The sequence below is a fragment of the Canis lupus genome, chromosome 1 (genome assembly GCF_011100685.1).
Source record: "Canis lupus familiaris isolate Mischka breed German Shepherd chromosome 1, alternate assembly UU_Cfam_GSD_1.0, whole genome shotgun sequence".
NCBI lineage: Eukaryota > Metazoa > Chordata > Mammalia > Carnivora > Canidae > Canis > Canis lupus.
In genome coordinates this window covers 113802178-113815933 of record NC_049222.1, presented here as the reverse complement: position 1 = coordinate 113815933, position 13756 = coordinate 113802178, and the positions used below count along the sequence as shown (strand labels likewise).

General features: G+C 51.2%; 1 protein-coding gene and 1 non-coding gene across 2 annotated transcripts; one reads left to right on the top strand and one right to left on the bottom strand.

Annotated features, from left to right (window-relative positions):
• Positions 1-355: 355 nt before the first annotated feature.
• On the bottom strand, positions 356-480 carry MIR8892 (microRNA mir-8892). The gene has a single exon (NR_128857.1). It is a non-coding gene; the product is annotated as a microRNA mir-8892 (primary transcript).
• A 469-nt stretch (positions 481-949) lies between these two features.
• SNRPA (small nuclear ribonucleoprotein polypeptide A) lies at positions 950-13719 on the top strand. Its single transcript, XM_038528834.1, has 7 exons — positions 950-1104; positions 1570-1664; positions 5873-6045; positions 8496-8675; positions 11273-11446; positions 11815-11903; positions 13335-13719. Exons 2-7 carry the CDS (start codon positions 1592-1594, stop codon positions 13492-13494), a joined length of 849 nt encoding a protein of 282 aa, XP_038384762.1. The 5' UTR covers positions 950-1104; positions 1570-1591; the 3' UTR covers positions 13495-13719.
• The last annotated feature ends 37 nt before the right edge of the window (positions 13720-13756 follow it).

Below are 13756 nucleotides of genomic sequence, written 5' to 3'. Positions count from 1 at the left end.
TCTTCAGGAGGAGGGCACGGAGAAATCATTTTGGGGGTCTACAGCATGCAAGTGCTGGGAGGTCAAGAATGGGAGACGGTTGGAGCCTCTAAAATAGGTTTGTCGCTGGGATGGACGTTCTGAGGGTTTTAGAGCGAAGTTCCAGAACTTGACTGCTGAGCGGTGGGACTCAAAAGAACCAGGACTGACATTTGGACTCAAATCATCAGGGGATCTAAGAAGTTAACAGGGCGGGTCCTTTATCCGCAACTAGATCTTGGTGTGGGGTTGGGCTGCAAGGCTCAAGGTGGGGGGGGAGGGTAGTTAAGAGTTACTGTATTATCCGGAACGAGGTTTGGAAACTCGCGAGTCAGTTTTGGGAAAAGGAAGGCCCCGCTCGGGTGGGATTCGGGGGCCGGGGCTACAGACTAGGGAATTTAGGCTCTGAAACCCCTCACATCCCGGGCCCCAGTTCGGAACCTTGGAGCTGACCTTTGAATCAGCGCTCAAGAGATCAAAAAACACCCGGCAAGGAGAATGACTTAGTCGTGGAGAAGGTGCTGGAATCAGCGCAAAAGGAAAAGTCCTCTGGGTTGGGGAAGGCACAGAGACGGGAGGGCGCTGGCAGCCGCGACACCGCTGGGAGCCGCAGGCGAGCCGGAAGATAAAGCCCGCCTCCCCTTCCACCAAAATGGCGGCCGCAGCACACATTTTTCCCGTATCACGTGGCGGGGCCCGCGGCTCGTGCCCTTGGAGGGTCACGTGACGAGAGAAGGCGGGGCGGGAGAGGAGAGGCTTTCAAAGGACTGCCCCCGGAAGAGACTGAAGCGCGAGCGGCTTCCCCATTGGCAGGAAGCGCGTGAGGGGGCGCGGCCTTCGCTGATTGGTCCGTAGACCCTCGGTGCAGCGTCGGGCGGGGCTTTCCTACCGAGGCGGGAACCCAAATGTCGTTTTGATTGGCAACCTTTGGACCCAGGGGCGAGGCTGGCTCTGATTGGTCAGGCTACTGAGTTTCCGCGCGGGATTGGCCTGCAGAAAGCTAAAGGCGGGACCAAGAGAGGAAGCTTTTGTAGTCGGCTCTCAGAAGCGCAGGAGGCGACGCTTGCGGGAACTGCGACTCTGTTGGTGAGTAGTCCTCGGGCGCACGCGGCCGTGGACGCCGGGCGGGCGGAGCGCTTGCCGCCTGGGCTTTCTCGTGCCTCGTGTGGGGAAATTCACTTGCCGCTGCGCGAAGTTAGGGCGCCAGAGCCGTCTCCTGAACTGGCTCATGTATCCGGGTTTTTTCTCCTGGGCCGCCCTTTGAGCTCGTGAACCAATGAGAGTCTCCGCTTAGGACGCTCCGCCTACTGGACCCCGTAGAGCATCCTGGGACTCGTAGTAAGCCTCTCGAGATTTCCTTCTGGTAACCACGCGGGGAGCAGCAGCGGTGTCCTGCTTTCGCTTTGTTTCCTAGCTGTACTTCCTTCCCTGCTCTCCGGACTTCCTCCTGGAAGGAAGATCCCCATCCCCGAGCAGCTCGTTAAGCCTGCTTTAGGGCAGAGGATTTGGAGAAACCCGGGGCTGAAGTTAACCTTTTCCCCCTTCTTTCAGCATTACCTCGGCACCTCTCTCCATGGCAGTTCCCGAGACCCGCCCCAACCACACTATTTATATCAACAACCTCAACGAGAAGATCAAGAAGGATGGTGAGTTGGGATAGTCCAGACTCCAGGTTGCCTCGCACGAGCCGGCCCCCTCTTCCAGCCCTCGAATTAACTTCTCTTCCTTTTCTCCAAACTGTCGAGTTAATCCTGAATTCAGCCTTTGCACACGCTGCTTCCTGTGTCTTTAACGCTCTTCCAGCCCGTCTTCTACTCTGGCCATTAGCCTGGTCGCTTTTGTTCATCCTTCAGGGTTTCAACTCACAGGACTCCTCCAAGAATCCTTCGCCGGCCTCTTTCCCCCCAGGTGCCTTGCCCCTGACTTCCCATAGGCCCTGGATATCTCCCGCTCAAACCCTCAATTGTTTTTGGGCTGTTGTGGGGCTGTCTGCACAAGTCTGTGAGCTCCACGACGGTAAGCGCCTGGACGGCCTTGTGTTCTTAATGATCAGCGCACAGTGGAGGTGTTTCATTTCAAAAAAAAAGAAATGATAATACGATGGCTAACACTGTCCTTAGGCACTGATACATACGACTTTATTACATTGAATTCTCGACAATTCTTCAGTAAGGAGCTATTACTCCCTATTTCTCAGGCGGGGGTGATGTGAGTTGCCCAAAAGTCACACAGCAAGGTAAAGTGGTTGAGGCCACCAGCGTGGAAATACTGCTTAAGAACTCGATTCTTAACGTTCATTGGACATATTTTTTCGTTTCATTTATCATCTCATTGAATTTCATTTTTTATATTTGAAAGTTGAACAAATCCCCGGTATTTCTGTGCGTGAATGCTTTGTGGATTAAATTAGCTGAATATCTGTCTGTTAGTTAAGTTTGGATAAAATTTGTCTTTTTTTGTCACCTTAAGAAAATTCTCAGGAGAACCAAAGGAAGGAGTTTGCTGGGATTAATTTTGAGGTTACCAATAAAGTTAACTGTTGAGGAAAATGGACCAAGCTATGTAAATCCCCATGTGCTCTTAGAGTATCATGTGCAGCCAGTACCATGTGGTGCTGGAGAAACACTGGTGACGGACAGTCCTGGTCCTGCCTTCATGGAGCCACAGTCCAGTGGGGGAGACTGACCTTCCAGTGATTGCCCAGAGTAGCCAGGGCCATGATGGGGAAAGCACAAGCAGAGTGGTCAGGAGGGATTTGGCACCTAGACAGAGGAGTTTGGACTCTTTCATAGAAAAGGAGACATTTAGGGGCACCTGGGTGGCTCAGGTTGTGTTCCTGGGGTCCTGGGATCGAGTTCCATATCAGGCTTCCCACAGGGAGCCTGCTTCTCCCTCTGCCTATGTCTGCGCCTCTCTCTCTCTCTCTCTCTCTCTCTCTTTTTTTTTATGTCTGCCTCTCTTTGTCTCTCATGGATGAATAAAAAAATCTTTACAAAAAAAAAAAAAAAGGAAAAGGAGACATTTCAGAAAGCGTTTCCAGATAGAGGAAGGAGTATATATATTGTGCAGAAGAAGAGTGTTCCGAACCCAGATCTATGTGTCCAGGTGCCTAGGGGCAAAAGAGAGCCTGGGGCATTCTGGAAAATACAAGTAGTTTTGTGTGACTGAGGCTTGTGACACAGGCAGCACCTTCTAGTGAGCAGTGCACTGATGGTTCATGGGATCCTGTGGGCAGGTAGGCCATTAGACTTTGTCATGAGGCCATCAAGGAGCCAGGTAAGGGACCCTCTGGTGTGAGGACAACATCAGGAGGGTGAACTTGAGTGGGCAAGAGGGGAGGAGGGAGAGAGGCCCAGGGGAATGTCGAGGGCCAAACAGATCATGTGGGTGGAGGAGGGAGAGAAATACCAGAAATGGAATCAGGAGGGTGCCTGACTGGTTCAGGTGGTCGAACATACCTTTCGGTATGTCCTGGGATCCAGCCCTTATCAAGACTCCCTGCTCAGTGGAGAGCCTGCTTCTCCCTGTTTCCCTCATCCTGCTCATGTGCATGTGTACTTCTTTTCTCCTCTCCTCTCCTCTCCTCTCCTCTCCTCTCCTCTCCTCTCCTCTCCTCTCCTCTCCTCTCCTCTCCTCTCCTCTCCTTCTTTCTTTCTTTTCTTTCAAGATTTTATTTATTCATGAGAGAGAGAGGAGCAGAGACATAGGCAGAGGGAGAAGCAGGCTCCTCACGGGAGCCTGATCTGGGACTTGATCCCGGGACTCCAGGATCACACCCTGAGCCAAAGGCAGACGGTCAACCACTGAGCCACCCAAATATCCCAAGAAATAAAATCTTTTTTTTTTTTTTTAATTTTTTTTTTATTTATTTGTGATAGTCACAGAGAGAGAGAGAGAATGAGGCAGAGACACAGGCAGAGGGAGAAGCAGGCTCCATGCACCAGGAGCCCGACGTGGGATTTGATCCCGGGTCTCCAGGATCGCGCCCTGGGCCAAAGGCAGGCGCCAAATCGCTGCGCCACCCAGGGATCCCAAGAAATAAAATCTTAATTAAAAAATAAGGCAACAGAATTTTTGGCAAATCTCGCCAAAGCACCTTTGGCCTCCTTCTTTACCCCACCTTTTTTTTTTTCTTCCCTCACCTAGTCTTTCAGCAAGCGTCTTCAGCTCAGGTGCCGCCTTTTCTTTGAAGAAGATTGGGATTCTTGTCTGTCAGGGGTGGCAGTTTGTTAGTGAGATATGGTGGTGTAGGGTTCAAATGGAGGTGGGTCCTGGTCCCAGTCCCAGCTCTGTTGGTTCTTTTTTTTTTTTTTTTTTAAGATTTTATTTATTTATTCATGAGAGACACACAGAGAGGCACAGACATAGGCAGAGGGAGAAGCAGGCTCCAGCAGGGAGCCCAATGTGGGGCTTGATCTGGTGACTCAGGACTCATGCCCCGAGTGGAAGGCAGATGCTTAACCGCTGAGGCACCCAGGTGTCCCTCTGTTGGTTCTTTCTAAGAAGTACTTTCTGAGCCAGTTACGAATCCTCTGAGAGCCTGTTTGCATGTTAGTAAAATTAAGACCGTTACAGTTGCTGCCTTGTGAAGTCATTGTGGGAATTTAGTGAAGTCTTTTCCGTAAAAGACATTTCCCCCCAAAGATTTTATTTACTTCTTGTTGAGAGAGAGGCAGAGGGAGAAGCAGACTCCTCGCTGAGCAGAGATCCCTAGGTGGGACTTGATCCCAGACCCCAAAATCATGACCCAAGCTGAAGGCAGATGCTTAAGGACTGAGCCACCCAGGCACCCTGAAATGTCTCCTTTTCTATGAAAGGGACCAAACTTTTCTGTCTACATTTAATGGTATCTTTAGGGTGCCTGGGTGGCTCAGTTGGTTGAGTATCTGCCTTTGGCTCAGGTCAAGATCCCAGTGTCCTGGGATCGAGTCCTGTATTGGGCTCCCTGCTCAGTGAGGAGCCTGCTTCTGTGCCTCCCCCCCCAGTTTCCCCCGTGAGTAAATAAGTCTTTTTTTTTTTTTTTTTTTAAGTATCTTTAGTTGTGTAAATGTGTTTGGAGAAACGTGGGTGCTAGAATCTGCACTGAGCCTGGGAATACTGCAGTAAATTGGAGAGGCTTGTAGTTGAGGATAGCTAAATAAGTCAGCAACTCTGGAGTTTGGAGGTGGGAAATACCGTGAAGGAAAAAGAATGGGGTTGAGGAGTGGGAAGAGTGATGATGGGAGACCTTTATTTAGACAGGGTGATCAGAGCAGGCCTCTGAAGCGGGCACACTTTGCTGAGACCCGGTGACTAGAAGGAGGCAGCCGGGTCCACATCTGGAGGAAGGTCCTTCTGGTGGAGGTAGCAGCCAGGGCAAAGGTCCTGAGGCAGCTTCTGTGTACTGGCCTGAGAAAGGGCTATGAGGCCACTGTGACTGGAGACGGGAGTGGGGTGGAGTGTGGGGAGACCGGGTTGGAGAAGCTGGCCGGGGCCACATCACACACTGGGTCAAGGTGCTGGTGACAAGGAAAAGCATACTCGTTTATTGAGTATTTGCCATGTGCTGTTGTTCAGTATGCGTCCTGTTCGTCCTGTTCTTCATCTGGCAGCCCTGGGGAGTTGGTGTGGGGGTGGGCAGGTACCTGTGCCTTCTGTGCTTAGGAGGAGTGCGCATAGCCCGGCCCACCCCAGTGGTGCTCAGCTGCCACTGGTATTGCCGGCTCTTGAGGGATTCCTGACCTGTAGCAGTTGTGTCAGGTGGCCGATGGTTTCCCTTCTGGGCGTCACTTGGCTCCAGAAAAGAAGCTCCGACCCCAGGAGCAGGTACTAAGAGCTCTAGTCACCCATGGGCCTTCCCTTCCTCCCCCTGCAGAGCTGAAGAAGTCCCTCTACGCCATCTTCTCCCAGTTTGGCCAGATCCTGGATATCCTGGTATCTCGAAGCTTGAAGATGAGGGGCCAGGCCTTTGTCATCTTCAAGGAGGTCAGCAGCGCCACCAATGCCCTGCGCTCCATGCAGGGTTTCCCCTTCTATGACAAGCCTATGGTGAGCACTGTGGGTGTGGAGGGTGTGCGCTGCAGAGCGCTGGGCGGGCTAGCTGGGTCCGGACCTGTCTCACCCCTAGTGCAGTCCCCTGAAGTCGCAAGGCTTTCTTTGTCCCTTTATCAGCATCCACTGTTCTTTGTACTGGGGGCGGGGGATGAGGGATACAGTGACTGAGGGACCCCCCCGCAGCCCTGCTCTTTCAGACCCCAGATGGTGATGAGGGGTCAGGGCCAGGATAGGGGAAGTGCACAGAGTTCGGGGAGCTTAGGGGAGACACCTCACCCAGTCTAGGAGTTCGGGGAAGGCTCTCTGAATGTGAGGCTCACGGGAGGAGTAGCTGGGGGAGGCAGGGGAGAAAGTGTTAGGTAACTGAGAGCATTTGTCTTTGAGGAAGTGAGTCAAGTCTGTTTGGCTGGAGTGAAGGGTGGGGGTGGGGTGGGGTGCTGGGGAGCCATGGGAGGGTTTAGGGAGATGCCTCTAGCCATTGGGAAGAGTGGATTAGAGCGGGTAGGTTACAGGAGTCTGGGTTGGGCTCTCAGATGTGAGGGCTTGTGCCAGGCCTGGGGCAGGGCCGAGGAATGGGTAGAGATGGTGGGTTGCAGGGGTTCAAGAGGCCAAGTGGACAGCTGAGGGGGCTGTGTTCTGGGAGGTGAGGAGTAGCTTAAAGTGCCTGCCCTGAACTAGCATTCCTGCCGGATCACTGGCAGCTGTCTTTGGTTCTTGGGGTCTTTTTTTTCCCTCATCCCCCTGTCAGCTGACTTTCCCCTGATTGGAATATTCTTCCTGAACCAACTCTTTTTTTTTTTTTTTTTTTAATTTTTTATTTATTTATGATAGTCACAGAGAGAGAGAGAGAGAGGCAGAGACACAGGCAGAGGGAGAAGCAGGCTCCATGCACCGGGAAGCCCGATGTGGGATTCGATCCCGGGTCTCCAGGATCGCGCCCTGGGCCAAAGGCAGGCGCCAAACCGCTGCGCCACCCGGGGATCCCCCTGAACCAACTCTTTTGGGGAGGGAACAGCAAATGCTGGTGTGTTCAGGTCCCAGGCGGGTCACTTGCTGTCGGAGACAGTGGACCTGGGGGCCGTAACATTGCTCACTGACCCTGGGACCCTCCGTGTAGCAGGGGAACTCATCTGCCTGCTGTCACCTCTAGATGGTGTGAGCCCAGACTTGCCACATCTCCCATTGCTTTTCTGGAGCAGCAGGAATTAGGTTTTGAATTGAAGCATAAAGACCATGATCTTACTGTGTTGATCCTCCCTCCCCTCTACTCCCCAAATCACTGCTCAGACCATTTCAGACACTCAAGCATGAGTGAGTTCTATCAGGGACAGTGGGGACCCTGCCTTGGAGACATCCACCACTGCCTGTTTCCCCCTCCTCCCCTGTGGCTTCCCGGTCTCTGCTTGGACCCCTGCTCCCCGTGGGCTATTCTCCACACACAGCCCCAGGGCTGCTTCTGGCACACCAGTGAAATCTCACTCTGCGTAAGATACTCCATGGCTCCCAGCTATCTCAGGAAAAAAACCCAAGTTGGACCACCCTTCCCTCTGTGATCTTGTCTCCTCCCTCCTCATCCCCATTGATCTTGAACACACACTGCACACCTTAGTTCTACTGTTCCCTTTACTGAAATGCTTTTCTCTTAACAGGCCTTCCTCCCTCTGTCTCTATGCCAGTGTCACTTCACTGAGGCCTGCCTTAGCCACACTCTGAAACTTTCAATTCTGGGGTTATGTTTTATTTTTTTTTATTTTAAGATTTTATTTATTTGAGAGAGTGAGCAAGCGAGAGAACATGAGCAGGGGGAGGAGCAGAGAGAGGGAGAAGCCATCTCCCCATTGAGCAGGGAGCCCAATGCAGGACTCGATCCTGGGACTCTGAGATCATGAGCTGAGCCGAAGGCAGACACTGAGCCACCCAGGCGCCTCTGAAATTTTCCATCCCCTTTTCCAGTTTTGTTTTTAATCTTTTTCATCATATCTTTCTCACCAAGGAGATCATGAGGGCAGGGACCTTTGATACACTCGTTGCTGTACCCCAGAGTATAGGTTCTCCGTAGACCACTGAGAATCAGCTTTCGCCTGGGAATCTAAACTCCTGTGTGACTAGAACCCCCCTGCATAGTGTTCCTCTCCTAGCCTTGTTTCTTCAGGCATCTGCCTTTGGCCTGATGCTCGGGACTGTCCCATCTTCCCTTCAAAATCCCAACAACTTACTGACTGAATGCCTAGTTTGTGCCAGCTACTGTTCAGAGCACTTAAGCTTATTTAGTTCTTACAGTCCTCCTTTCCAGTGGAAAATCTCAGTTACCATTTTACAGATGAGGATATTGAGGCCAAGTGATTTCCATAACATTGCTCACTGAGCTTCTGGTAAGATCTGCTTTTGTACCCAGGCGATTGGGCCTTGATACACTCCTTAACCTTCTGCTCTTTGTTTGGCAGCGCATTCAGTATGCCAAGACTGACTCGGATATTATTGCCAAGATGAAGGGTACCTTCGTGGAGCGGGACCGCAAGCGGGAGAAGAGGAAGCCCAAAAGCCAGGAGACCCCAGCAGCCAAGAAGGCTGTGCAGGGTGGGGCCGCCGCCCCTGTGGTGGGGGCTGTCCAGGGCCCTGTCCCGGTAAGCCAGGGCTGAGAGACCCTGCCCTCTCTCCCATCAGGCCTTCCTTAGCTGTGTGGCCTGGCGTGTGGGCATGGTGGAGGGTGGAGGTGGTCTCCCCAGGGGTTTGGGCACTCTCCCCTTCCATTTTCTGATGGAAATTGTGCACCTCACTGTGAGGGATTATGCACCTGCGTGATGGAGTCTACATTTGGAAATGGCTTTGTGGTTGCCTGTTTTTCAGATCTTTCTTTCTGTCTCTCTGTTCCTTAGTTTTTTTCTTCCCTTGACTTTGATCCTGTTGTCTATGTTTTTTAAGTTAATGTCTATGCGGAAAACCCAGAAGAAGCCATGAACCAACTTTTTGGGATTAATTAGTGAATTTAATTTAGCAGGGTCATCAGAGAGAAGGTCAGTGTGGAAGAAGTCAGTTTTATTTCTGTGTGCTAGCAGCAAACAGTAGCCTCCAAATTTAAAAATGGCTCAGGAGTAAATCCCATGAAGGGTAAGCAAAATATACTCACTGAAAGTACAGAGCATCTCTGAGAGAAATGGGAGGTGAATTCAGCAAATGGATGGGAGACTCAAAACTTATTAGGAGGGGAAAAATTAAAGAGGAAGACAAACCATGAGAGACTCCTAGCTTTGGAAAATAAAGGGTTCCAGGAGAGGAGGTGGAGGGGGATGGGGTAGCTGGGTGATGAGCTTTAAGGAAGGCACATGATAAGATGAGCACTGGGTGTTATACTATATATTGGCAAATTGGATTTAAATTTTATTTATTTATTCATGAGAGACAGGCAGAGGGAGAGCTGCAGGACTCCATCCCCAGATCCTGGGATCACGACCTGAGCCAAAGGCAGATGCTCAACCGCTGAGCCACCCAGGTGTCCCTGAATTTAAATTTTTAAGAAATACTTACTTACTTACTTATTTATTTATTTATTTATTCATGATAAACACAGAGAGAGAGGCAGAGGGAGAAGTAGGCTCCATGCAGGGAGCACGATGTGTGGGACTTGATCCTGGGACTCCAGGATCACGCCCTGGGCCTCAGGCAGGCGCCCAACCACCCAGGGATCCCCCCTGAATTTAAATTTTAAAACAAACTTGTTAGGATGTCAGTCCTCCAAACTGGCCTAACCCTCAGCACAATTCCAATCAAAATGCCGACAGGAATTCTGGGCATGCTGGCAGTCTTTCCACAGGTATGTGGAAAGGCAAGGAGAATGAAGCAGGGAGGCTGCTGTAGTCATCAAGATGGTGAGATGTTGGCCTGAGGGGAAGAAGAGGGACCAGGTGGCAGAAGAGAGTCCAGAAGTCAGTCCGGTCCACACAGGCATGTTTGTCAGCCAGTGAAGGCACCATTGCGTTCCCGTGGTGAAAGGACTTTATCTTGCTAATAAATGGTGCTGGACGAATCAGATGTCTTTAAGGCAAAGTGTTAGTCCTACCTCAACCATAGAAGTTAGTTTGAGATGAATAGTAGACCTCAGTGTGGCCGTTGAAACAATAAAGATTCTAGAAGGAAACAGGAAAATCTCTTCAGGAACTTTGTGAGGTGGGATCCCTGGGTGGCGCAGCGGTTTAGCGCCTGCCTTTGGCCCAGGGCGCGATCCTGGAGACCCGGGATCGAATCCCATGTCGGGCTCCCGGTGCATGGAGCCTGCTTCTCCCTCTGCCTGTGTCTCTGCCTCTCTCTCTCTCTGTGTGACTATCATAAATAAATAAAATTAAAAAAAAAAATTAAAAAAAAAAAAAAAAGGAACTTTGTGAAGGCATGAGAAGTAGAAACATCCTGTTTTGTAAAACAGAATCGAGAAAGCACGAAGTACTTAAGATAGATGAATTGCCTCTACTCATTTCTGAGTCCCCACAGTGGCTCTGCTGACCGGATTACACCGTACTTGTCCTTTCACTGATACCAGTTCTCACTCTTTGGTGTCAGCAGTGATGTCGGGGTTTCCCTCTGTCTAGTTTCCCTCTTCTTCCCCACTCTCCTCCGCTGCACCCAGCTATATGTGCACCTTTGAGTCCTTAGCGGTGGCTCCAGCTCCAATGGCCCTGTCTCCCTTGGGTGCATGACCTTGTGCCCTTTGGCTGGCTCCCACCTCCCTGCCACCCCTCCATTGCTTTCTCCATCTGTCCTGACTGTCCCTGTCCATCTCTGCCTTCCACTGTCTGCTCCTTTTTTCTCTGTAGGTCTCTTCCCACCCCCACCCCCACCCCCAAGTGTATTTTTGGAAGTAAAACTCCAGCATACTCATTATAGTGTTTATTTTCGCTCTTTTTGTTGACTGTTGTTAGCATTCGATTTTTTCCAGTGTTGTTTTCTTTCTTCTATGTCAACAGAGCTGGACCACACTGATTAGTTTTTCTTTGTTAGAAAAATTTTTAAGTTTCTGGTTTGATGTCTCCCTCGAGCCTGAGTTGGGTCTGTTTTGCTCCATCCATTTTCTTTTGGATGACCTTTGTCTCCATGGGTGCCTTTTTTTCCACCTTGCAAGTCTGAATCTCTCCCTGGGTCTTCTGACACTCTCTTCTGTCTGCTGACACCAGACTCGATCCCTCCTGTCTGCTGGGTGCCCCACTCAACCCTGTCCTCCCTCTCTCTGCAGGGTATGCCCCCAATGACTCAAGCCCCCCGCATCATGCATCACATGCCAGGCCAGCCTCCCTACATGCCGCCTCCTGGCATGATCCCGCCTCCAGGCCTGGCACCTGGACAAATCCCACCAGGGGCTATGCCCCCACAGCAGCTTATGCCGGGGCAGATGCCACCAGCCCAGCCTGTAAGTACCTACTGCTCCTGGGGTCTCCTATGAACAGTCAGAACATGGGAATAGAAAGGGATGGGTGGGGGTGCTGTTTTAGAGCCAGAGAGGGATTATATGTATGTCGGAGGAGCTTCAAAAGGTCAGGGTGAGGCTGGAGCAGTGACCAGAGCCCAGCTTGATTCAGTGAACTTCTGTGCAGCATCTGATGAAAACAGCAGTGTTCTCTATGGCTCTTAGTCTGGTGGGTGCAAGGTGGTGTAGACAGGCAACATCAGGCGTGTCAGGTGAAGGGGCCAGAAGGAACTTACGAAGGGACAGGGGTAGAAAATAGGAAGGCAGTAGGTTCTCCCACTAGACTCACAGGCTCTGTCACTTCCTTGCAGCTTTCAGAAAATCCACCAAATCACATCTTATTCCTCACCAACCTGCCTGAGGAGACCAATGAGCTCATGCTGTCCATGCTTTTCAACCAGTAAGTGGGGCCAGTAGCTGGGCAGGGTCCAGAGGGTGATGGCCCAGGAGTTGGCACCGTGGAGACAGGCCTTGGAGTTCTGCTGGTGGAGTCTTGAGTCTGCTTAGGATTTGCAGGCAGAACAGTGGCTTGGAGGCATAAAGGGTGGAGGCTGAGGCTCACAGCCTGAGGAGGTGTGGCAGTGGCAAGCCTCAGACATAGCATGGCCAAGGGAGCATTGGACCTTCCTTGACTTCGTGGGAGGTGCAGGGGTCCCTGGGCCTCTTCTTTCCAGCCTCTAAATCAGAAAAATGCCAGGTGTGTATAAAACAACAGTGCAGTGGCATCGAGCACTGGCTAGGCTGGTCAGAATCGGCACACTCAGACTGCACAGTAGGAGGTTAGGGATGTTGGCAACCCCAGTGCTGGTGACGGGGTGTACACCACTATGGCTATTCCACAGGGTAACACATTCACTGTTCAGTGAAGGAAGGGTTGTGTGCTCACCTGGTGGCTCTGCCTTCTGGTCTTCTAAAAGTTTTTTTTTTTTTTTTTTTTAAGATTTTATTTAATTATTTATTTGATAGCCAGAGAAAGCTAGAGAGCACAAGTTGGGGGAATGGCAGAGAGTGAGGGAGAGGAAGAAACAGACTCCCCACTGAGCAGGGAGCCTAATGCAGGACTGGATCCCAGGACCCTGGGATCATGACCTGAGGCGAAGGCAGATGCTTAACTGGCTGAGCTTAACCCCTCCTAAAGCCATTGTTAACAGAAGTCCCAAGGGGTGTGGATGGACATGATTCCTCTGGGTGGTAGGGAGTTGGAGGCAGCCCCAGGGGAAGAAGCCAGAGGTCAGAAGGGCTGCTCACTGTGGCCTGCTCTGTGGCAGTTGGGGAACAGTGCAGTGCCGATGGTTCTCTGTAACAGTGCTGGGAGGGAATTTTGAGAAACTCCGTAAGAGGGAAAATACAGTATCATACGCATATCTTTCTGTGAAACAATACAGACTCCGTAAGAATAGGTGCAGAAGAAAGTGTACCCAGCAAACATGAGGATGGTTGCCTAATGGGGAAGGAAGTTGGGGAAGAGGGAGCGGAAATGAGAGAAACAGCAGATCATAAAAAGTCAGGGTAGTGTTTATTTCTGGAACCCGGTGGTGGGTATGATCAGGGAGGGACATGGGGGCAGTGTCCTATTCCTTGATCTAACTTATGGCTGCATAGGTGTTCACGTTAAAATATTTCCTTAAATGACATGTTTACATCGTGTGTACTCGTTTGTGTCCGGGCTCTACAGCTTAGGACTGTATACACTTGGGCCTGGATGATCCTCTCTTACTATGCATTGTAGTGGATGTTTAGCAGCATCCTGGTGGCTTCTACACTTCAGATGCCAGAACATTCGGGGAAGATGCCAAGTCTGGATCCCTGAGGTCTCTTCCCTTCTCCCCAGGTTCCCTGGCTTCAAGGAGGTACGACTGGTCCCCGGGCGGCACGACATTGCCTTTGTGGAGTTTGACAATGAGGTACAGGCAGGGGCCGCTCGCGATGCACTGCAGGGCTTCAAGATCACCCAGAACAATGCCATGAAGATCTCTTTTGCCAAGAAGTAGCACCTTTTTCCCCCTGCCTGCCCCTGCCCCCTGCTCTGGGGCCACCCCTTCCCCCCTTGGCTCAGCCCCCTGAAGGTAAGTCCCCCTCAGGGGCCTTCTCAGAGCCGTGTGTGAGTGAGTGGTCGCCACACAGCATTGTACCCAGAGTCTGTCCCCAGACATTGCACCTGGCGCTGTTAGGCCGGAATTAAAGTGTTTTTTTGAGGTTTGGTTTTTCACAACCAATTGTCGTTTTTATTTTTCATTTTTTGTCTTCTATGCT

Coding starts and splice junctions, on each gene's coding strand:
- SNRPA (XM_038528834.1), top strand. CDS start 1,592: ATGGCAGTTCCCGAGACCCGCCCCAACCACACTATTTATATCAACAAC. Junction 8,676..11,272: donor CTGTCCAGGGCCCTGTCCCG/GTAAGCCAGGGC, acceptor CTCTCTCTGCAG/GGTATGCCCCCAATGACTCA. Junction 11,447..11,814: donor AGATGCCACCAGCCCAGCCT/GTAAGTACCTAC, acceptor ACTTCCTTGCAG/CTTTCAGAAAATCCACCAAA.